The sequence below is a fragment of the Anolis carolinensis genome, chromosome 5, assembly GCF_035594765.1.
Source record: "Anolis carolinensis isolate JA03-04 chromosome 5, rAnoCar3.1.pri, whole genome shotgun sequence".
Taxonomy (NCBI): domain Eukaryota; kingdom Metazoa; phylum Chordata; class Lepidosauria; order Squamata; family Dactyloidae; genus Anolis; species Anolis carolinensis.
In genome coordinates, this window is record NC_085845.1 from 73865551 (window position 1) to 73891657 (window position 26107).

Consider the following 26107-nt stretch of genomic DNA (forward strand, 5'->3'; position numbering starts at 1 on the left):
AGCTCTCTTTTCACTTATCCAAATATGTACATGATCAATGGGGCTTTCTTCCAAGTGGGTAAATATGGGATAGCCAGCCTATGTTTCTTAAACAGTGATGCTGTTTTCCATGTTGCTTTATAGTAGATTAATTTCTTAATCTTATGAAAACTATACAAGTCAAAGGAACTAGCTAGCAATCTTTTCACTGCTATCACCTGAGATTTTTCATATTCCTTTAGACCAGGGGTCCCCAAACTAAGGCCTGGGGGCCGGATGCGCCCCATCGAAGCCATTTATCTGGCCCCCATGGCACAAGGGCAGAAGGGGGTTGGGCTAAATGATCCAAGGGGTCTCTTCTTCTCTTACAACCCTATTATTATTATTATTATTATTATTATTATTATTATTATTATTATTATTATTAACATTGAGGCTGGGTGGCCATCTGTCAGGGATGCTTTGCTTCTGCTTCTGGTGCACAGAGGCAGAAGGGGGTTGGACTAAGGGTCTCTTTCAACCCGCTTTTTTATTATAAGTATGATACAGCAAACAAGATAGATCTGCTGGATTTCATTTCACAAAATCACAAGTTGAACAATTCCCAAGTGTCTAGGACTGTGATGTATTTTTGGATGATGCATGCAGATCCCAGTAGGGTGGCCTTCTGCAGTTGGCAGATCGTAATTTTGTCAATGTCTATTGTTTCCAAATGCCGGCTGAGATCTTTTTTCACAGCACATTTATTATTATGATTATTATTATTATTAACATTGAGTCTGGGTGGCCATCTGTCAGGGATGCTTTGCTTGTGCTTTCAGTGCACAAAGGCAGAAGGGGATTGGACTCAATGGCCCAAAGGGTCTCTTCCAACCCTCTTTATTATTATTATTATTATTATTATTATTATTATTATTATTAATTATTATTGCTCAGTGGCCAACTACAGTCCAGCCCGCCAACGGTCCGAAGGATCGTGAACTGGCCCCCTGTTTAAAAAGTTTGGGGACCCCTGCTTTAGACTATTTTGTAAAGGAGAGGAAAAAATGACACCAACCTGTTGTGCGGAAGGAGGAATGTCATTCATTTGTATTCTGTTGTTATCCTGCATTTCTTCCTGCTTGTAAAACCTCTCGAAAGGCATCCTTCGGTTTTTGATGACCGTATGCATGGTGTCAGGTATACATGGTTGTGAATGGACTACTATATTCTCAGAAGCACTTTTCTTAAACTGAATAGACGAAGGTTCTGTAAGAGGAAATGCCATTTCAGGTATGATACATCTTTATGAAATAATGAGTTGGGCTTAGTCTGACCTAACATTAGGCATGTTGTTGTGTGTCTTCAAGTTGTTTCTAACATATGACAACTCTATGATGAGTCTATCTTGGTCTTTTCTTGGAAAAAAATGTTTAGAAGGGGTTGGTTGTTGCCTTCTTCTGAGGCTGAGAAAGTAAGACTTGCTTAAGATTATCTAGTGGGATTCCATGGCGGACTAGGGATTTGAACACTGGTCTCCAGAGTACTAACCCAACACCCAAACCACTGCATCATGCCAGCTGTCACTGGGTATGCATATTCTGCACTGGGATGTCAATTTGTTATATACCATTGTAACAAGTACACACACTTTTGCATAACATTTATGAGTTTCTGAATAACATTTTCCAGTTCCTCTTCATTCATCCCTTTCTTCTGTTGTCTTCTTGTGTAGACTCTAGTATATAATGTTGATTTTTCTGTAACAATGTGAATTAAGTTCCCTGCTTCTAAACCAGTCTGTGACCAGTCAAAAGACATAACATATACATCTCCATGGCCCCAACCCAGGGAAAACTTTAAGAAAAACAACGAAGAACAGATGGGACAGGTGCATCTTTCTCTGTTCTCTGCAAGGTGGGGTTGCATGTGATTAAGTAAATACGAATGTTTCTGGGCAGCTTGCCCACATAGTTTCATCCACTGCATCCCATACAGATTGGAGAGAAATCACTGGGTCTATCATTCCTCTTTGTTCGCATTTGATTGTTTTCAGATTTCCTGTACACAGTACAGCCAGCATTATGATGGGAAGTGTGCTACAAATTAGGTCTTCTGTAACCTTTTGTTCTCTTTCTTTACTAGAATGATAAGAGTACATTTTTTACTCAGGCTAGGGGTGCAGAATCTATACAAAAATGGAAAAAAACATACATAAAAACACTTCTTTAAAATCTGAGAGAACACCTCTCAAGAAATTTCTGGATCCTCCAGTACAACTCAGTTGTCTTCTGGAAGTTGACTATATAATCTCACTGGATGATTCCTAGATATAAGACATTTAATCAAATCCACATAAGTTAAACCTGCAAATGCTGAGAGCTGGCTGTACTTCTGATTTTGATAAGAGAAAGGGCCTTTTAGTCCTGTAATAGCAGAAAGAAATTCTTACCTTCTTCAGATGATTTTCTCTTGACTCTCAGTGATGTATCTGTGGTAACTTCTGTTCCTGTCTCTTTAGAAAAACAATTAGTATTCTGTTATAAAATGTTTTAAAGTGTATCCTGGTAAGTTGCTATGTTAAAGTTCTAAAGCAGGAAGCATTATGAATATTAGCTTTTTTTGTTTTCTTTATGAAATATTTATAAAACGTAAATGTATAAAACTGTTGGTCCAAATTCTCACCCTCTTCAAGAGAGTGCTGGAATTGCATTTCTTTACTATGAAGATACTTTTAAGTTCATACAGTGCATAAATAACTTTGAGGGGGAAAGAGGTTCATTCATATTGTGCACAATTCTGTAATGTTAATTTTTATCTCGATCATGTGTCCCATTGGACTGCCCTTAATTATAATTACCACCCCCCCCCCCCCCCGACACACAATTTATCCCTTTTAAAGTTTCTGTAGACATATGTTCTTGGATAGGTTGACCATGGCACTGGAGTTAACTACAATTACAGTTTAGCATGGATTTATTTAATGACGAATTTCTGTAAAGAGGGAACCATGATCAATTCAATCATGTTAAAGAAGCACTTTGAAGTTAGAAGTACAAATAATTCCAAGCAGGTGAGTTAACAGGGTGTACAATGATTGACGGAACTGAATCCTCTACTACTCAACTTGGTTTCCCTTCATGTTACGTATTTATATATGAATGTACATATTTATGAAAACATGTATATCTCACCCTCTATTTCAAGAGCTCAAAGACATGGCCGTTTTGAAAAAGTGTAATGGATAAAATGACTCAAAATGCTGAAACCTATTAAATAATTTAACAAGGTAAAAGAAGACAGAAAACATTTCAAAACTATGCATGTGTATGGATCTGGGATTTTGTAGCACCTTTGAGACTTAGCTGAGGAAAAGAAATCTGTATGGATCTATATGTAAACAGACCATGTTTTCATATGACACTATAGTGAAAGAAACATAGATGTCAATGGGGCCTTTAAAGCAAAGGGTAGTCCATAACTGAGCTGCCACAGCTGAATCTTGTGTTACCACAGTACTGTTTCTGTGGTTAGAACAGTGGTTCCCAACCTTTGGGGCTCCAGGTGTTTTGGACTTCATCTTGCACGATTACTGATGGTTGGTAAGCTGGCTGGAATTTCTGGAAGCTGAAATCCAAAACACCTGGAGCCCCAAAGATTGGCAACCACTGCGTTAGAGGGAGCTTCTTTTCATAACAGTCTAGTAACATCTGTACAATAAAAACAAATTGCATGCTAGTACTATATTTATGAGACTAAGTCTTGCCTGAAATGGACCTGAACTTCAGATCTCACAGTTGCAAACTCTGGCCTAATTTAGAGCCGTGTTGCTTTTCTCCCCTTCTTAACATATAGCCTGGTAAGAAAATTTGAATAAGCCTTTGTGATATTTTGGCAAGTCTGAATAAAGATATCTTACGTCAGATTTTAGAATGTGCCTTCCCCCAAAAAACCTTTGCTTTTTCATTGACATTTTTTATTGATAGTTTGACTATTTAATGTATATTCTTCCTTTCCACCAAAAAAGCACTTTAAACATAAGTTGAAAGTTAAACTACTTGTATTAACAGCAGCATCAGTATAATAAATATAGGTAGCCCTGAGAGAGCTCAGAGAAAGGCGTGAGTGGACAGAGTGAGTAATGCTGGTGATCTGCTCCCAATTGCTATACTATACTTAAACCACTCAGGAAAATTGCATGTAAAACAGCCATCACTGAGATATGAGTCACTTATCAATTGAACAGCAAAGATTAGACATAATTCAATGTCATCTTGTCATCCAGTATTCTGCAGATTATATAATTCTTAAAATCTGATCATTAAATTACCTTTTCCTTTGCTCATAATGACTATTTTTCCTAACTTGGAAGGTTTGCGTACCTGAGGGATGGCTTTTCAGAATGCAATCAATCTCATCATAAAAACGCATTTTTCTTCTTGCATTGCCATGCTGATCATTTTCTTTCTGAAGTGCACGGTATTCATATTTTAAGTTCTTGTACTTGGTGCGGCATTGCTTCCAGTCTCTGTCTATTCCAACTTTCATTAGTCGTCTTGCAATCTCCTCAAATATTTCTTTATTTCTTGTTGCTCCTTCGAGCATTTGCTGAATCTCCTCGTTGGACCATATATTTATCAGAGCTCTAACTTCATTGTCACACCAGTGCTTTCCTGTTCCTGTGTCATTAATTGTGACAACCCTAAAGTGAGTCTGTGCTTCATCCAAGGACATTCGGTTGTCTGGAGAGAGAAAAAACAACAACATTAAATAGTAGATAAATATTCATACAGTAGAGTAGACCTGTTAAAGTAACCAGAAATTTTAGATTCATTATTTTAAGTAAGAGAACATCTGAACAACAACAAATATTCTTATATTCTTAGTGTACAGTTGAGTTACTGTATAGAAGCTATTGCTGGTCACACTAGTTTGTCTCAGAAGTTTATTACTTTTGAGTAGTGTTTAGATCTGGGCTTCTGAGTGTAATGATCCATGTGTGAGATGCAAGTGAGGAACCACTGTTTCTATCGTCCCAGGCTATGGGGGGGAATCATGCAGCCTTCAGATGATGAGGCGCTGCAACTTCAAGCTTGCTAACCAGAATGCCAAATGTTGAAATTCATCAACAGCTGGATAGCTACACAATTCCCACTCCTGTTACAAGCCTTGGTGAAAAGTTTAAGCACATGCTTTAACATGATGCCCAAGAGCTTCTTCACACAGGAGAAACTGTGAGGAATAAGTAGATGGTGTGCAGCCACAGTTGTGAGTATCAGTCTACATCAGGCATCCTAAAACTGCAGTCCTCCAGAAACCCTAGCCATCTTGTTCAATGGTCAGGAGGGATCAGAGCCGGTCCAACAATGAGGCAAATTAAGCGGTCGCTTTGGACGCAAAACATACGGGGGCGCAGTCGAGACTGCTTTTTCTGTTGATTTCTTGTAAAACATGATGTTTTGGTGCTTAATTTGTAAAATCTTAATGTAATTTGATGTTTAATAGGCTTTTCCTTAATCCATCCTTATTATCCAACATTTTCGTTTATCCAACGCTTTTATTTTCCAGTGATTGGTTGGGGGGGGGGGCGGCGCCAAAATTCTGTTCGCCTACACTTGAAAAATACCTAGGGCCAGCTCTGGGAGGGATTATGGGATTTGGAGGCCAAAACAGTTGGAGAGCTTCAGTTTGAGGATGCATCTTCTGCTGGTGGATGCCCTCTGGTTTGGTGAATGATTGATAAGTAACTTGTAACTGCAGATATTGATGGAGTACAACTCCCATGATACCATGGCTATTTTGGCTAGGTTGATGGGAACTGTTTTGAAGAACCTTAAACTGTCAGCTCTCAAATGGCTAATTGCAGTACCATAAAAATCTTTAAAATATGTTTGTGTTCAATATGACTTACTCCTAAGTAATTATATTTAGAATTACCAGATTGTCAGAAATGTCATTCATACTGGGATTATAATAATAACATCATCAAAACTAAAATAGCAAATAACAAAATCTGAAAAGTGATTTTTTGATATGCCTTATCCACAAAACTGACACTAGCTAAATTGTGCCTCATTGCAGCAACTGGACTGTAAAAGCAAGCAAATCTCTACTATAATATTTAGCATTCCACATTTGCAAAAATGACACTATGAAACTCAATTTTTGTTCTTGGATTATAAATGCCATCTCCTAATTGATTATATTATAAAAACACGGAAAAAGTGTATTAAACTGCAAAAACTGTTTTTGTAGGACATCCTGTACATTTTGCTACGGTTTTTCAAGGAATAGCTCATCCAGTCTCAACCAATTCAACCTAGTTTGTGGCAGCCACAGAAACAAAGTTTCTAGAGTATAACAACTACAGTAGAGTCTCACTTATCCAACCTTCACTTATCCAACATTCTGTATTATCCAACACAGTCTGCCTTTTAGTAGTCAATGTTTTCAATACATTGCAATGTTTTGGTGCTAAATTCGTAAATACAGCAATTACTACATAATGTTACCGTGTATTGAACTGCTTTTTCTGTCAATTTGTTGTAAAAACATGTTTTGGTGCTTAATTTGTAAAATCATAATGCAATTTGACATTTAATAGGCTTTTCCTTAATTCCGCCTTATTATCCAACGTTTTTGCTTAGCTAACATTCTGCCAGCCTGTTTATGTTGGATAAGTGAGACTGTACTGTACTTTCAAAGTAGGTGCCACACAATTAAACAGAAATAACACTGTCATGTAAAGTTGCAACAACTTAGTCTGGACTTATCGCAGTTATAAATGTACTGGAGGAGGAGAGACCAAGTATATGAGGGACTTATCACCCTCTTATCCCCTGACTTTCAAAAAGCAAATCACTTACCTATCCCAGGTATCTCTTTATACACTGAGAATCCAGGCGCGTCCTCTGAGGCAGTGCTGATAGAATCATCATCTGTGAGAATAATTCTGATGATGTAATGACACATAGCTGATATACCATACCTTACTTACATTATATTTTTCCCTTTCTCACATTTTATCACAAATTGAACTTAAAAATAGTTGGGATGAAATGATATGTCAAGCAGCCATCCTCATGATGATATGCTAAGTGTTCTTCATGAAGTGGAAAGGAAGCATCTCATCATTAGTTTCTTCTTTCCCATTGTCTTTTAAAATTACTACCTTTAAAAGTCACATGAAAATATACTGCAAACATACATATGCTTAAGAGAACTAAGAGGGAAATCTGTCATTATCTAACCTTTGAATAATGGCAAAACCAGGCTAAGAGAACTTCTGTGGTCCTTCTGCATCTCTCTCCATAAGGGCCTTTCCAGACAGGCCCTATATCCCAGGATCTGAGCTCAGGTTTTCTGTTTATCACAAATTATCTGACAGTGTGGACATAAAAGCTAGTTTAAAGCAGAAAACCTGAGATCATTTGTATGAAATTACTTACCGTTTCTGTTTGTTCCATTGTATGGCCCCATTTCTGTTACCGTCCACCGCTGACAGAAATAGGTGCCTATACAAATGGATGCTCAATGGTAGGCCCAGTAGCCAGGGCCTGCAAAAGAGCGCTTGATGCTCATAGGCCCTGGCTGCCAGGCCTACGGTTGAGTGCTTAACCTGCGAGCCGGGCCTATGAGCATCAAGTGTTCAGTGCTCAGGTGTAGACCCTGCAAGCCGGGCTTATGAGCAGGGCCTACAGCCAAGTGACAAAAATCAGCATTAATTTCTGACGTTAGTTTCACTGTTTCTTTTGTTCCCATGGGGTTGTACCAATCTGTGCAATCCGAATGGACGCAATGGTACAAAACCATGAATGAAACAGATGAAACAGGATTGTGGGCCCAACCGTACTAGGTAGTTTTGTTGCCTTACAATGCAATATGGCTCACTGTACATTTTTGATAGCTTTAAAAAAATAATATGAATTTAACCTACAAGTGTAATGTAGCTCATTCTTATGGATATTTATTTGAAAGTAATTCCGACCAATTTCTGCTGTTCTCAAAATCTGCTAACATTGAAATAGATCAAGTTTCATTATTTTGAACTTATTCTTCAATGGATGGCAGGACAATCTACATCAGGCATTAGGAGTTGTGGGGGTTGAAATCCAAAACACCAGGAGAGCTAAAGTTTGCCCATGCCTAGTCTACAGTAAAGTTCAGCAGGGAGGTCCAAAACGTTTTCTGATCCTTTACAGCAAGAAAGAGAAACTTTCCACACCTTCCTACTCATGTTGCAAAATAATAAACATAAAACAGGTTTCCTTTTTGGAAACAAGGTCTGTTTGAAACAGTATTTGCCAAGTCTTTGAAAAAGAAGAAAGAATAACACTGTATCAACAAAATAAGGAGAAAGAGGGAGATCCTTGTTTTGTGAGGAATGGTACTGGAATTTTGGCTTAAGGAAGAAGATTCAAAATTTTGCGGTTCTTTGAAAGGATGCAGAGTTCCTGTATGTCACTGATTCTTGTCAAGCCTAAGGTAGGCTTCTACGAAGGACATTTGTCTATTTGCAGAAGATATTCTGTATAATGCCTAACCTCAAGGGACTGTTTATGTATTCTGCTATGTGCTTTCTGATCCTGTTCAGTGGGTTGCACCGAGGCCCAGCTGACCTGAGCGAGCTTCTGGGATCTAGTCCAGTATGCAAGAACTCATGTAGAAAGAGAAGTCAACATTGGGAAATTTTATTTTAAGTTTGACAGATTGCAAAATGGTGATGAGGGACCAAAGTACACACTACAAGAACGAACAAACATTTGAAATTCAGTAGGAAGAGAGGGGGAGAGATGTCTGGATGGAAAAGGGCTCAGTATAACTTCCAATGTTTCACTGTGCTTTTGTACCAAAAAAGGAAAAGCCTCATGAGGATGTTTTTAATTTCCAAAGAAAAGTGTTGAGCCTGCATTAGAGGCATGTACTGTATAGCTTGTCCACTAGAAGTTGGAAACTGTCTTTCAGGCTGAGTGGAAATTGTAGGATACCAATTAGTTTCCCTGGTGAAAACTTCTATTATTCAAATAGCCACTGAGTGATGCCTGGTGCCCTTTGTTTGAAGCTGCTCCAAGTTAGAAAACAGCAATTTTGGGGAGAGCAAGAGAATCTACTTTTTATTTGCCTCACGTCGGAGTTCACATTAATCTCTCTGAATAGAAACATCTTATTTTTGCCTTTATCCAAACACTAAACATTTGCATTGGCTTTGTTTAGAGAATGAATGGAATAATTATCCTGAGACTTTTAAGCAAATGTGAATTGGACACAGTTTCACTCTTAAGACCTGGAACAGACCATAAGCAGGACACTGGAGGTGAATAGCATCTGGTTTTTTTGTTTAAAATTATCCCAAGGAAACTGATATTTTTACAGAGAAGGCAAGTTGAAAGACATGGTTGAGTGTGATCAAGCCAGCCACCCAGCAACATGATTATGATTATTCTGGGTGCACACTTGTTTTGACAACCACGTTAGGGACTGCCTGGTAGGAAAAATGCAAAAAGATGCAACCTACCTTCAAGCCTCCACTAGTTGTTTATTATGTATATAATTCAAATTGCTTTCTGTATTGTATATATGTATAGGTTTGCAGTTTTCCTGTGACACTTGGGCTGTAGAAGGGGCTGTAGACCATGTGATCAGATCTGGGCTTGTTCAGGATTCAGACTCCATTTTAGAAACAATGCAGTTTGGAAGACTTTAGAAGATGTGTGCTTTTAGACTTTGTAGGCACAGTTTGCTTTCAGAACGAACAGTATGTTTACGGACTCCATTGGATTTTCAGACTAGAAACAGATTTTATTAAACTCTCAGAACAGAAAGATGCTTTAGACTAGTGGTTCTCAACTTGTGGGTCCCCGGGTGTTTTGGCCTACAACTCCCAGAAATCTCAGTCAGTTTACCAGTTGTTAGGATTTCTGGGAGTTGAAGGCCAAAACCGCTGGGGATCCACAGGATGAGAACCACCGGTTTAGACTATGGACTGTAGATTCTAAGAGAGATGTCCTATGTTATCTACACAGAGAAACTACTTCAAATTCTATCTGTAACTGGACTGATAAGCAATGTACCTGTCTGCTGAATACATGAAGTTTGTGAGTAAACCAGCTATGTTACTTTTAAGGAAGTCTGCTTATTTTTGTCTCTTGAGAACATGATTTAAAGGCAAATATATTTTAAGGGAAATATTTCTGGACAACTAAAAGAACACTTCTGAAACGCTGCTATATATGTGTGTTTTGCGCATTGGCATATCTTTGTCCCTAACAGTTCAAAGAAATATCTAGGTATATTAGTTTAACAGCTGAGAAACCTGATTGCCTTGCATGAATGCCATTTTCCCAAAAAGGTTATGACTCTCAACAGCTCATGCTTTTTACCAAGAAGTTATGGCATCATTTTTCAAAAGGTTATGACTTCTAACAAGGTCATGCCTTTCCAAAGATCATAAAATCTCCAAAATAGTCTATACACTTTTGATATTTTGTTGTGTATATTAATACACCCAGCCCCCTCCACTTTTAACCCTGGTCATGTGTTCATGATTCTATATAAAAGCATGTAGAAAAGGGTGCAGTGAATCTGTACACAAAATTGCTCTGAATTTTCTGCAGGGTATGAAGTTTGTATATCACATGTCTTATTCCTTTACAATTCTTTAAAATTCCTCTGCTGTTTTCCTGTCATTCCAGCCCTTGTCAAAATTCTGGTAATGTATTGCAGTATTACAAATTGTATAATATTTATATAAGCAACCTGTCACTCAATTAAACATAATTATCTCAAGCATTTCTGACCTAGAGTGGATACACCTTAACAGCATTGGTTTGATTATTTCATACTGCTTGAAATCATGACTGCACCAATTTACTGCATTGAAAAGATATATTAAAATAATGCTTGTTTTGAAACACATGAAAAAACAGTCATGATTCAGATATTTGTGGAAGGATTGAACCAGGATAGTCAGTGTTCTGTATTTTTTCCCTTAACCTTTTGTGTAGTTGACACAATTGACATGGTAAAAAGGAAAAAAATATTTTTGAAAATATGTTTCTCCAATAGGAAATGGGATCAAAGGGCTATCTGTTTTGGGATGGGGTATACAGGATACCCATTTACCATATGAAGGATGAAATCTGGGCTTAAGCGCAAATAAAAATTGTATCTAGTAATCCTTTCATATGTTACACAATGAGAATTAAACAAATAATTTATACACTTCTTTTTACCACAGCCTGTATATCCACCTACACATCAGCAGAATAAAACAGAAATGACTTAGAACTCTGGAGATTGCAGGAAAGAGATGCCTATTTAAATAGTTTTCTGTTGCAGTAGTGTTCTAGTTGTGTTGTCGAAGGCTTTCATGGCTGGAATCAAAGGGTTGTTGTGTGTTCTCTGGGCTGTATGGCTATGTTCCAGAAGCATTCTCTCCTGATGTTTTGCCCACATCTATGGAAGGCATCATCAAAGGTTGTTAGGTATATTATACCTCAGAACCTCTGAGGATGCCTGCCATATATGTGGGCGAAACATCAGGAGAGAATGCATCTGGAACATGGCCATGCAGCCCGGAAAACACAACAATCCAGTGTTCTAGTTGTTGTAAGTGTTTACATAGGGATACTGAGAAACAATAGCACTCCTAGATTCCCTACCTGCATACAGATATCTATCCTATCTCCAGAAGCCGCAATGAAATCAGATTTATTTCTGAGCGCATTCCAAAGAAAAGGAAGCAACCCAACATTTTTTTCAAAACTAAAATAAAAGTTTGCTGATTCAATCTCAAACTTGTATGAAAATGTTCATTTATTTACAATTTTTATTTACAACATTTTTACCCTGCCTTTCTCACCCGAGGGGACTCAAGGTGGCTTGAGTTCAGGGTGCCAATTTAAGTGTAAATATGAAGTTTAATCACAATAAACTTATCAACATTGTAGAGCAAAAGAAACCCCAGAAATGCAAAATGTGTGTTGGATAGAGGCATCCAAATAGTTCACAGACTTGATCCAAACCTTGCCTGATCCTAATACATAATACATCAGGCTAAATCACTCTGCAACCAAGCATATACGCTGTAAGCGTATATATAGCAGATGTTTTATATACACCATCATGTTTTTGTTTGACATGTTTCATATCATGTCTGTTTTTCATTACAGATCTTCCCAAGTGATCTAACCACTTAGCAGTGATCTACTCTCCACATTCTGATCTACTCTGCTTCAGCCATGTGGTTGCTCAGTGTGCCCCCTGCTCTGTGTCAGAGCTACTAGGCAGCCAATCGGCACATCCATAATCACAAAACTATCTTCCAAATCTTAAAATACTCTTTACCCAAACTTATGCTTTACCCCTGTGAATCCTTATTGATTTGGAACCAGTGCATGGGGAGATGGATGGGAAATAAAAACTGAGCTAGAAGAAGCCAGATGCAAGAAAGCTATGTTAAGCCTGCTGGGTGTCCCGAGAAATCCCTTGCACTTATACATTAGGTGATTTCCTTTATGATATTTGTTGGATAAGAGCTGGGAGTGGATGAAGGTATCACTGTTTTGAAATGCTCTGTATGCCAGCAATGTTCTTTCTCAATCATACCCTTTTTGGAACTTCTACATAAGCTTTTTCTTTGTGAGCAATGGAATCTGAACACTGCTGGCTTAATGCAATTATTATCCTTAGATGGATTTTACGTGCTAGGAACAAAGTGGGCTTTATAGAGAAAGAGAATCAATTGCAGTATTCATATGATGTTTTATCTTTCATAGTATCTTACAGTATGGGAATGCTTCACTAAGATCAGTTCATGTGATGTGTTTGTCTCTGAACCTTCACAAATATTAAACTCCTTCATGGCACTACTTTGATGTGCTTTGCTCTACTAAATGTAAATTATATGCCCTGATAACTAGGATTAATCATAATTGAAGTCCCTGCAATAGTAATTTGAACCATTCTGATGGTTAAGAATGGTTGAGATAAAAATTGTAGTACAACTGAAACTTTAAATAATATTAATGGTCATTGTACACTAAATTGGTTGTGTCTACATGTCATACTAAACTGTAACTTGTCCAGATTTGGAGACGGAGTGCTCAGCTTTCCACACAATCACTTTCACATAAATAGAAATTCAAATGGATTTTCCTTCTATTTGCATTTCTTTCAGATTTAGGCAACTGTGGTAAATTTCAATTTTGTGAGTTTTGAACCAGTCAGCTATAACCATGGTTTAGAAAGCTGATTTGTTTAAATGTACCTTTATTAAGCAATCATCTGCTTCATTCAGATAACATAGCAAACTATGATTATTTGGACGCATATTGGTGGAACAGAGGAACAGAGGATGAGAATGAGATGTACAAGACTGAATCAGGTCTTGCTGAACCATACTAATGTGCTGCTCAAATTCAGTAGTTGATATCACATGTTCAAAGGTCTTTTGTCATTGTTGCTCACAAAAGCCACATGTTTTGATTTTGAAAATGGGAAGATTAATCCCAAAAAACAATAATATGTCCAAAAGCAAGAGGATTATATGCAGTCAGTAAGACTGGAATGTGACTGAAACAACATCCTAATTTGCTTGCAGAGTAGAGGAGCCTGTGACAGAAATGAAAAGAATTCTAAGAGTTTGGAAGTAGGGCTTTGACTCCAAGTGTCTTGCAATTTCCTTGTTTTTCATCAGCTGTCTCAGTCTGTGGCCAAAAACCTGGTAAGGTTAGAGTAAATATCTCCAAAGCAAACTTTTTCAGGATGATCCTTGAAACAGATTTGTCTCCTAAGCATCTTGTTGCTTGAGGTAGAACATTTGGCACAAAGCACTAATGTCAGCCACAGCTTGTAATTCATCATGTGAGATAATCATGCCAAGTCCATGTACAATGTAAAAGCATGATATTTTCAAAATTGTGCTTCCTTGAAAATCTGCTGGAAGTAGCCTTCCAGAAATTTAAGGATAGAAGGGAAAAGTGATGTTCTCCAACATAAAAGAGTGAAGCTTGCCAGCACCTTTCACCTCAACTCATTTCCTAAACTAAAGGACTCAATCAGCAATAAGCACAGAGGCATTTCAACACATCGTGAAACAGCACTTTAGATACAACTCTGTGCTTACTTGGAAGTAGGTTCTACTTTACCTAATGGGACTTTTTCTAAGCCATTCAAATTAAGTTGTTTGGTATGGTCATTATACAATGCCTTCAACTTCCAATTCCCCATGGAAGGTGGCTTCAGGTCTTTATAGAGATCATGAACCGGACTGATACAGAAAGCGAAGAGCTGGAAATTATCCTAAAATGTTTATCAGAGTTTCTGAACACACAATATTTGGTAATCCTCTCATTTTCCAAATGTTGGAAAAGATTCCTCAAAATAATTTAAGTGTTGCTAGATAGGCACATTAATGCAGTGATATATATGAATGACTGGTGAAACCATTGGCAAACATGCATTTACAGTTATATGCTTCAACTTTGGTTGTAATGTGGGTCGTATGCTGTATGTGTTAAATGTGTTTGTCAATTAGCTGATGGGCTAATCAATGAAACAGATGTATTTATGCGGTCCTAATTCATCAAGTTTTAGTAGTGTTGGCAAGTGTCACAAAGCATTAGAAGGTTTGCTGAAAAAAGTTGAAGTATCCAAATCCTGGCAGAAATTGTAGCATTTGTTGGAATATTAATAATAATAATAATAATAATAATAATAATAATAATAATAAAAAAACTTTATTTATACCCCGCCACCATCTCCCCAATGGGGACTCGGGGCGGCTTACATGGGGCCATGCCCAAGACAATACAATAAACCATAACATAATACAATTAAATAATACATTACATAAAATAAACAGTACAGGGTAACATGAACAGGGTAACTAATGCAAAACATACAAAAAGAGACAAACTCTCCAAGCTTTGGCTGTGGAAATCTTTCACTTGAGTAAATATTATTGAAATTGTTGAGGTTTACTTTTTTTCGTCTTCCATCAAACTTCAGGATGACAAAGGGAATTGGAAATATCATTGATGTATATGTAGAATTCTAAAGGAAACCTGAACTAACTGAGAGAAAGAAAATAGCACAATATTGCTGTATTTTCATCATTCATCTGTTCTACAGCTTTTCCTACAGTACACTTACCACAATGTGTTTTCATATTGCGTTGGTCAAATGTCCAGATTGTTATCTTAAATTAACCAAACTCCATAAGGTAGAGAGCCTGATTGTCAAACAACTTGCAGAGGACAATCACCCTGGTGTGGCAAGTGATTTTAAACAAAGTGCTCAGCTCATTCACTGAATAGAAAAGAATTTCTTGAGATCTGTTGTTGACGTAACAGTTGAAGAGCCAATGCTAACAGGATTTTTCATCAGTTTGGTATCAGACAGACAAAGATGGAATCAAAAGCATTTCGTGAGAATAACTATTTTGAATGTTATGCAACAGGAACTGCAGATCCAGGAAAACAGTATTTTCATGTTACTGTGGGAGTACTTTCAGCTACTGTACCTAGTTGAATATATTCTGTAAGGAAAGCGAAGCTGTGACTGCAAATAAGAAATCAGATCAGTAACTTTGCTTCTGGAGAAAGAAAAAAGATGGTAAAATGTAATTAAAGCCAGGATGGAAGGAGAGATAATGGAACTATTCTTAGTATTGCTGATGACATGAGATGAGACAGGAAGCTATGCAAGGATATCCTATCCTTTGACAGCAGTGCTAATTGCATTGTGTACTCTGGATGCAATCAGTGCTTTAACTCCTTAGTGAGGCACCTTCTACACTGCAATATAATCCAGATTATCAAAGCAGATAAACTGCATTATCTGTTTTGAACTAGATTTTATGAGTTTACACTGCCATATACTCCATTTCAGTATTTGATAGACAACTTCTGGGAAATATCAGATTCTGTATATATTACTTAAGGTTGCAAACTAAGTTGCTTAGAAGTAAGCCCTGTTGAGGAAAACCAGAATAATCTTGTTTAAGTGTTGCATTATGATTCTGATACAACGTGGTTCAGATCTGCACTCAACCATAGAAATCCACTAGTGACCAGTGGCAAATCACTCTCCCTCAGAGCGGAAGACAATGGCAAACTTCTTCTAACATTATAGCAAAGATGTGATTGGGAAATTTTTCACATTTCAAATGGTAAAGTACAGCTATGGATGAAAGCAACTTACACTCAAATAATAATAAATTGATGCGCCGTGATTAAAGAAAGCTCACAAGTTAATGAGAATGATCAATGTGTTCCCCAAAATAGAATTTTAAACAGATCAGAAAGAGGGCAAGTCACTGATCAATATTAGTCAGATGGGACAGTCTGGAATTATGCATATAGACTATTAACAGACTCTATTGTTTTCATGTATATTATGACGCAGTTATGGTACCCAGAAATTGCACTGTGGGGGATAAATCTACTGTCTTGAACACAAAAACTATACAGCTGTTGTGTTCAAGCTCTGTTTGTTGTCCATTCACTCAGTCATTTCCAACTCTTTGTGACTTCATGGACCAGTCCACGCCAGAGCTCCCTGTCGGTCAAGCTCTGTAAAAGGTTTTTAATGAGCAAATATTTTGGCTTTAAGCAAAAAAAAAAAAAAAACTGAAAGAGCTCTTCATAAAATGTCAAATCTTTTTGGGAAGGAAATATTTCAAGTATAGTGGAAGAGATCTTGTGTATTTCAGAAAGCGCATGTGAGACTTGTAAGATCTACATTCTCCACCCCACCTTGAAACTTGATAACTATCAACCACAGACAAACAAATAAGAATTTCAGCCCCTAAATTTGTTTTGAAACCACAACTAAGATTAATAGTTCTTGCACATAGTAATTCATTCCTGCTTCTATCTCCCTTTGCAAAAAAAAATCCTTGCTTGTCTAAAATCACCTCAAATATGTTTATAGGTTCCAGTTCTACTTCTGACCACCTTGACATAGGCAAAATAAAGCAAAGTAAGTTATAGTCATTTTGTAGTTCTGTAATAAAATCTCTGTACTTGGGTTTATAATTTCCATTGCAAACCATTGACTTACCTACTTCGATTGGCTCTTGTTTTATCTGTGGGAACTCTATAACTTCTGGAGCATCATTAATGGGATCACCATCTTCAGGAATCACTGTGTAAATTCAAAACAGCGTTTAGAAATATATTTTCTGGTTTTGCATCCAATTCATAGCTATATATATAAACTGTGTTTCAATCTGTCATTGAATCACAGCATGAGAGACTTGGGATAGTCTTACTCAAAATACAGATTATATGGCATACTTGAATGTTACTTGAGGGCACTTGGGGATACTCCAGATTGTTTTTCATTCATACTAAGCAATGTGGCACTCAACATATTAAGTTTTTCAAAAGTACTCTTGCCATAACTATATGACTAGAATTAAGTTTATTTCTTTCTTTCCATATAATGTGGTAATGGATGATTGGATTTTCCCCACATTGAAAAAGGGTGTTTCACATGATCTCCCTTAATATGCCAATGAAGCATTTACTGGAGAGTATGCCTATTACTTTTTCATTCATGTAATGTGTTTAGTGGCCATAAGGAAGATGCATTCTTCCTCTAGGATAGTGGTTCTTAGCCTTCCTAGTGCCGTGACCCCTTAATACAGTTCCTCATGTTGTGGTGAACCCCAACCATAACATTATTTTCATTGCGACTTCATAATTGTAATTTTGCTACTGTTATGAATCGTAATGTAAATATCTGATATGCAGGATGCATTTTCATTCACTGGACCAAACTTGGCATGAATACTCAAAATGCCCAAATTTGAACATTGGTGGAGTTTGTGGAAAATAGACCTTGACATTTGGGAATGGTAGTTGCTGGGACTAATAGTTCACTTATAATCAAAGAGTATTCTGAACCCCACCAATGATAAAATTGGGCCAAACTTCCCACACAGAACCCCCATGACCAACAGAAAATACTGGAGTGATTTGGGAGGAATTGACAGTGATTTAGGGGAGATGTAGTTCACCTACATCTGGAGAGAACTGTGAACCCAAACAACGATAGATCTAGACCAAAATTGGCACAAATTTGGGAGAATTCGCCATCCAAAAAGGAAGAGAAGGACAGGCGGAGAGATCTTTGGCGACCCGTCTTGACACCTCCTTGCGATCCCTCCCCCCGAGGGGTCCCAACCTCCAGGCTGAGAAACACTTCTCTAGGGAAATAGAGACTGATGTGTCACTTAAGGAATATCTGATGACTTGAAGACACGCCAGAGCAGTTCAGACTGAACAATGTTTGTAATTGTGTGCCTCCATGTCATTTCTGAATTATGTAAGCCCTAAGGTGACCCTACCACAGAGTTTTCCAAGGCTGAGAGAATGTGACCTCCAGTAAGTTTCCATGGCTGAGCAAAATGTTGTAGTACAACCCTCAAACCATTACATCATATTGCCTCTCATTATTGATGATTAATATTTCTCCTGAAGAATGCTGGCTAGTTGCTAATATTGCGAGTGTATAATATAAACAAATTATCTCAAAAGATGCTGTAGTCTTTTGCAGCAACAAAGAAATGTTGCTGAGCTTTGGGTTAAGAAGTGTATACTCCACACCGAATATGTTTTTCTAAGTTGTTGTCAGACTAACCATTAAATTCTAGTCCTGTTTTGTCTGTCGGTTGGTCCACTTGTGTCCTGCATTTGTTGTCAAAACCAGAACTTGAAAGGAGCTTGCAAAATAAAAGCCACGGTATAGCTAAAGCATAATTATTTCTTTGTTTTATACTGTCTTTGTCATTGAAGAATGTGCAAGGGTTTAGCAAGGACACAGTAATACAGATCCAACTATTCCATTTGGTAAAGTGTCTGCCCTAGACAATAGGTTTAGAGCATTCTGTAAAGGCAGCAAATTTCCAGTTCCTTTCTTTGTCATAATTATAGCTTTGATGCCATAGATTTTTTATCTCTTGTACCCAGATAACCTGGCTGACCTCTGTGCTGTAGCCATCTTGAATTTGATAGGGAAAAGCAGTTGCTGCCCTATTTCGGGGAGAAATTTGTCTTGGACCTTCTGTGCAGCAATATGCCATTTCATTTTACACACTTTTGAAGCTGATGTGAACTTTGCTACATGGCTGCAATAGGGATGAGCTTTTAAACAAGCAAACATTGAAAAAACATTGCAGCAGACATTTAGGGCTGAGAATATTAACCAATGGCATTCAAATGACCAGAACGAGCACACAGTCTAATGGGAGTCCTATAAATCAGTCACTCCCCCCCCCCACCTAAAGAACTGGAAGTGATAAAATACTGTATATCACTTTTTGTTTCATATTTGGTAGGTTTTTGCACTTCGGCTTTTCTTGCTGTGCTTTTAGAGGTGTACAATGTTTTTTTTATTGGGAAGGAATTAGGGGCTGCCTGGAACTGCATTAATGGGGCCACATGCCTCCTGCACATTTTTATGTGATGAGATTGTAATGGGACCCAGTCCACAACAAAGTAATGTATAGAATTTAGGAGCAGTACAGTATATAGACTTCCCAGATAGAGAATTCTAGTATCTCCTGGAACTGAAAATACTAAACACCACCGGAAGCAGCCACGGCAGATGAAGGGGAACTATAGCACTATAATTACATAGTATGAAAGGTCACCAGGACGATCAATATATTGGTACTTAGGGGCACATGTGATTAAAGTAACAACTTACGCAGGTTTCTTCCTATTTGGAAATTAATCTAGATAGAGAAAGGCTCATCTATCTATCTATCTATCTATCTATCTATCTATCTATCTATCTATCTATCTATCTATAAAAATGTAATGTGCGTTTCATTATGGAGTAAACAACAAAACCACTGAACCAAATCACATCAAATTTGGCCACAAAAGACATAGTCATCCAAAATATGTCTTTCAAACAAAAAAGCCTAGAAAATAAAGTCCAAATTAGAGGAAGAGGAAGAACTGTTTTTTCTCCTTGCTGCCAGTTAGAAGGGTAGGCTCCACCCACTTCGTCTCCTAGCAACCCACTCAGCCAGAATTGCGCCTAGGGCCTCTTCACTCAGGCCTCTTCCACACTGCCTATAAAATACAGATTATCTGATTTGAACTAAATTATATGGTAGTGTAGACTCAAGGCCCTACCACATGCCTATATAACCCAGAATGCTAAGGCAGGATAATCCATAGTACCTGCTTTGAACTGGATTGTCTTGAGTCCACACTGCCATATAATCCAGTTCAGTGTGGATTTTATACAGTTGTGTAGAAGGGGCCTCATATAATCCAGTTCTAAGTAGGCTTTGAGGCTGCAAGGCTATTCACTGCTATTCCACCTGGTCAACAAATGATTCCCATAAGCCACAGCAACCGGCACAGCTAGTATGTTTTAAGAGAGCTTTTTCGTTGCTCTTCTCCTCTCTCGAAATTGTTATGTACAGTAGAGTCTCACTTATCCAACATTCTGGATTATCCAATGCATTTTTGTAGTCAATGTTTTCAATGCATGGTGATATTTTGGTGCTAAATTCGTAAATACAGTAATTACTACATAGCATTAATGTGTAATGAACTACTTTTCCTGACAAATTTGTTGTATAACATGATGTTTTGGTGCTTAATTTGTAAAATCATAACCTATTTTGATGTTTAATAGGCTTTTTATTAATTTCTCCTTATTATCCAACATATTCACTTATCCAATGTTCTGCCAGCCTGTTTATGTTGGATAAGTGAGACTCTACTGTAGTTAGTATTTACAACTGTTAAAGGAAATGTAATAGTTATGCATGCTCCCCTCTTTTGGCTTGACTTCATGCATGCCTTTTGCGTTCTCTTTGTTCAAGCAGAGAGGCAGACTACAAAGGTGGGAAGTCTACACAGGCCTTCCATTCCCTTCAATGGACTGAAGGTTGATTCAGTGAGTTTTTATCTCAAGGGGAAAGGAATAGTGTCGCTTTGTAATTATGCTATAGAGCAGCTAAAAAACCAGCATGGTGTAGTGGTTTGAGTGTTTTACTAGGACTCTAGAGCGGTGGTTCCCAACCTTTGGTCCTCCAAGTGTTGGACTTTTGACTTCAGCTCCCAGAATTCCTAACACCTGGTAAGATGGCTAGGACATGAAGTCCAAACCACTGCTCTAGAGAGTGTTCAAATCCCCATTCAAATATTAAAATTTTGGTCACATCACACACTCTTAACCTCAAAGGAAGCTAAAGGCAAACTCACTTTGAACTAATCTTGCACATACACACACAAAAAAACATCAATCATGGCACATTCACCTTAAGACTGGCGTAAGTTGGAAATTACTTGAAGGCACACAACAAGAAGCTGTTGCTGCTCCTAGGTTCAAAACAGTGTTGCTCATGGAATGGCATTAACTTTGTTACAGATTTATCTACTGCTTTGCTTTTGGTGAAGACAAAAGTCAGAGTTGGAAAAATCTAAAGCCTATGGGTTTGAGTTTGCCCTCTGGGACTTCCTAGGCAGCCATGGCCCCTCCCTCATGATGACATCCTTTGGTTGTTTACCAGCTTTTGGGTAGGACCCCCCCCCCCCCCCAATATTCTCAGAGGTCTAAATGTGTCTCAGATTTAGTTACTGACAATGAGAACTGGCATTGTTTTGATCCTATCACTTTGGGCTTGGCACCATGCATTGCAGGAATGCAGCCCTGATAACATCATTCCAATTTGACCCTGGGGCTGAACGAGGTACTCACCTCCCTCTTTGGCTTTTACACTGAATTTATCGAGGAACTCCCAGTTTGCTGGCTGTCATTGTGGAGTAAGGGTTTAAGCATTGGGCTACAATGTGAAATCAGGGTTAGACCCCTCTCACCGTGAGCAAGTCATATTTTTTCAGTCCCAGAGGCTGAGCAAAACTTGCCAAGAAAACCCTGTGATACGTTTGTCTTGAGTTTATAGATCAAAAACAACTGAAACACACCCACCAACAGTAACAACTCACATTTGGGGATCTCCACCACAAGACACACACAGTTCCTTGTGGTTCATATTCATATTTTAGGTTAATGTGCAAGATAGTAAGAATTGTAAATGGAGAGAGATAATTGGAAAAAATTAGTCATACTTAATGCCTAATATTTGCCTTTTTTGTGTGTTGCTGTATTTCAACTATCTAAAAAGGGGAGGAGTATTGACCTTTAATATAATTGGTTTTTTGCTGTTTAGTGATGCCCTCCTTGTGACGGGATGTGACCGTGCAAGGCTTCAATTACAGCCACAGAGATTGACCCAACAAAGAGGTCAATGTTCAAGGTTGGGCAGAAGGGTCAGTGACTGCATTTATCTAACTCCAAACTATGTTAGATAATACTGATAACAAACATTGAGCAAGAAAAGACTTGAATACCTGGCGATTTCAATGTGCCTTTGACTAGATTGGACATCTGATGGAGTCCCTACTTCCACCCATATCCAGCCATTACACTTTACCACTGGCCCGTGTTACTATGCCCATAATATGTTGCACAACCATAATTTATTCCCATGCCTCCACTTATTTGACACACCAGTGTGTCGGCCTTTGGTTACTGATTTGGCTGCTGTTGCGCTGTTATGATTTTATATATTTTTATGCAATACATTTATTGTAATTGAATTGTATTTTGTTGTTGTTGTTGTTGTATTTTATTGTATATTACCAGACTTGGTCCCCATGTAAGCCGCCCCGTGTCCCCTCGGGGAGATGGAGCAGGATATAAGAATAAAGTTGTTGTTGTTGTTATTATTATTACTATCATCATCATCATCATCATCATTGGTCTTTGTGGGTTCTTATACACACACTCCTGACTTGCTTTTATTAATCAATTATTGCTGAATTACTTATTTATTCAAAGGGTATCTGCAGTAGAAATTGTGCAGTTTGACACCACTTTAATCACCATGGCTCAATACTATAGAATAATGGGAGTTGTAGTTTTACAAAGTCTTTAGCCTTCTCTGCAAAAAGAGTGCTGATGCCTTACTAAATTCCAAGTCTCACCATTTGATAGTATTGGACCATGGCAGCTAAAAAGTGATGTTGAATGCATACATTCTGCAGTGCTGATGCACCGAAAGACAGTATTAGATTTGTTTATTACCTGAGAGAATTGATGCTTCCTTTTTTGTTTCTAAAATTGCAGTCACATGTTGCTTTCCATTTTATGTAACTGGTTATAACTTGCAAAGAGGGAGTAATTTGGCACCCTCTACTGGCAAAAGACTGGTGCCAGAATTCAATTGTTTGAACTGAAATATACAATAAGGTTTTTTGACAGAAGTGCATTGGAATGTTGCTCTGTCTGTAGGATATCTTAATCTGTAAAAGAGTTATCAAGTAGAACTGGGGATCATTTTGCCGAATAGATTTGTTTCATTAATAACAAGTGATGTAATCTGTGCTCTATGCAAGCTAGATTTCATGGTTTTAGAGTACAAAATAAAATATAGGCTTGATATCAGTATCATGTATATTTCCTCTCCAAATTCCTGTCCTACGGCCTCAAAATTTGGCCATACCAAAGCCATAAATTGGGAAGTAGGGAGCATGCTCAAATTGGGTAGGATTGAAAACTAGAAGAATGTACGTACACATAGGACCAGATTTTTGGAACCCCTAAATGTATAGAATTATACCCCTCATCAATATCAGCCAACATTGTAATTGGTTATGTTCACTGGTAATTATGGAAATTATGAGCCAATATAACATCTATAGCAGGCATGGACAAACTGGGCCCTCCAGGTGTTTTGGACTTCAGTTCCCACAATTCCTAACAGCCTACCAGTTTGCCTATGTCTGATCTATAGACTTCAAAGTTGAGAAATACTGCATTAAAAAAAAACAACCACATGATAGTTCTATGCATGAATCTGAAAAGATAAAATGAGACTTCAAATATAGTATCATAGCCATTGGTTATTAACTAAAGCTATGTTTGGAGTGCACAACAGACATCACTTTAGAGATGCAATAAGACAATGATCAAACTGAAGGAAAAATGCTATTTTATGGATTTTATTGAGGAACAATTGTTCCTCAATAAAACCATAAAACATTTCAGTTCTTCTATAGAAATTATGTCATGGCTGCCAACACCTGATGTTATCTGTACATATCTTCTCAGTTCTGGCTTGGAAATGCTACTTTTTTGAATTTCAGATCCCCAAATGCTCACTGGGCATTCTGAGTAATGACATCCAAAAAAACTATTGTTCTCATGCTCTGCCTTTTTGTTTTCCAATTTTATTGTTGGTCGCTTCACACAACTTGATTTCCCACACTTTTGTATCATTAACATATTCCCACATATATATTATAATCGCTAGAAATCAGAAAACATTGGGTAACAGGGCCAAAATTAACAAAATAAATTCCATCAAATGCACATGTACAGAATGATGACACCTGGCTTGAAGGCAGTAAGTATGCAAAGGGTCCAGATGTTGTCTTGGCAAGCTGAATGAGCCAGGTGTGCCATGCACCTGCAAAAATAAGCTCACGTAACTTGTAAATAGTTTCAGAAATTAGGAAGAAATTTCTGATAGCTTTTTGACAGTGAACTAGATTATCTCAAAAGGAAGTTTAAAAATAAAAGTTGAGTGACCATCTGGCAGAGATAATTTACTTGTGATTCTGCATGGGAACAGATGACCCATGAGATCTCTCCTAACACCTCCATGATTCTATATCTCTGGACAACACATTTGGTGCCTCAAATATTAGACCTTTTTGTGTATATTTGACCTGCTGATTCCAAAAATGGCACCATCTTTCCCATACCAGCTCTACTTTTTGAGATATAGAACATATGCCAGATAGCAGTTTTCATTTTCTCACCCATAGAAAACCATGATAACCATATCTAAGAAGCTAGAGATGATGTAGTCTATCCAATGTAATTTACTGAAATAGTACATCAAATAATCCCAGGAACAGGCCTTAAAAACCAAGACACCACTATTTTTTGTTGGGCTGTCTATTAAATAGCTAGGTTAAACTCTACTCACCTAAATCAGTAATTTCTTCTTTTATATCTTCCTTCAAGTGTGTGCTAATTTGTTCTTCCACATGGCCATTTGTGTTGTTATCTCTGTCTACTGAAAAATAGCAAAATGATAATGTCATTATACTTCAGAGTTATAATTACATATATTCTGCTCAAGGAATTCATGAATATTGTCTCTGTATTCACCTGTATCTGTTGCTTTCCTTGTGTCTGCAAACCCCAGGTCTCCTGATGTATTACTGACTGAGTCCTCTTCACCAGTACCTTGGTGTAATTCAAGATGAAATGTTACAGATTATAGAATCACAGTCTGTAAAACGTTTAATGGCAATTGTTTTCCTTATAAATACTTAGCTGAGTCCAGAATTTCTCCACATAGCATACAACAAAACAAGAATATCTTAATGTTATGTACCGCCAGTAGAGTGTATAATTCTTTCTGGAATAACTGAAAATAAACCACAGTTCTGAATAAAAGGCAATTTCTAAAATATTTCCAGTATGCCAGGACAGATGCTTTTCACTTCAACTCCCATAAGTTCTCACACTTGGCCATGTTGGCTAAGATCTAGGAGAAGCAGTTGGAAAGATCTGAAGAGGTTAAATCAAATATTTTTCTGGTGTTCTCAATGGGATGCACTACACTCAAAATTATTTTTTCAACCCTTCAGAGATGTTGAGGGTACAAGAAGGTGTTCTGGGGATCAGTTTTGCTGGATCCCATTGTTAATGCCGTTAGATATGTCAATCTTAGGCTTTCATGATTACTGTCAATGCCGTCAGAATGAAGAGAACAAGAGGAAATATAAAAATAAAAAGTAATTACTATTTCTCATATTACTCAGACTTATAATATTCTCCCTGTAGTATCCAGCAAGTTTTAATTTTCATCAATATGTCTATCTGTATTGTGTGTCCCCTGAACTACTCTGATCAGCTTTTTTCTTTGATTAAATCATAAGCTCTGTGGTGCATCTAGATCAGTGGTTTCCAACCTTTGGGCCTCCAGGTGTTTTGGACTTCAACTCCCAGAAATCCCAGCCAGCTTACCAGCTGTTAGGAAGCGTGGGAGCTGAAGTTCAAAACACCTGGAAGCCCAAAGGTTGGGAACCACCGATCT

The 26107-nt window shown here is 37.7% G+C and overlaps 2 protein-coding genes across 3 annotated transcripts in view; one reads left to right on the forward strand and one right to left on the reverse strand.

Annotated features, from left to right (window-relative positions):
- Positions 1–26107, reverse strand: part of paics (phosphoribosylaminoimidazole carboxylase and phosphoribosylaminoimidazolesuccinocarboxamide synthase) — a 67413-nt gene that overhangs the window by 29917 nt on the left and 11389 nt on the right. Inside the window, exons 4-10 of the mRNA XM_062981539.1 lie at positions 25174–25251; positions 24989–25078; positions 17023–17106; positions 6825–6896; positions 4341–4700; positions 2411–2473; positions 1037–1227 (exon numbers count right to left, since the gene is read on the reverse strand). Coding sequence (XP_062837609.1) covers positions 1037–1227; positions 2411–2473; positions 4341–4700; positions 6825–6896; positions 17023–17106; positions 24989–25078; positions 25174–25251 — 938 coding nt within the window. The remainder of the gene's footprint in view (positions 1–1036; positions 1228–2410; positions 2474–4340; positions 4701–6824; positions 6897–17022; positions 17107–24988; positions 25079–25173; positions 25252–26107) is intronic.
- ppat (phosphoribosyl pyrophosphate amidotransferase) overlaps positions 1–26107 on the forward strand; it is a 72641-nt gene that overhangs the window by 11103 nt on the left and 35431 nt on the right. The gene's annotated exons all lie outside the window — the stretch shown is intronic.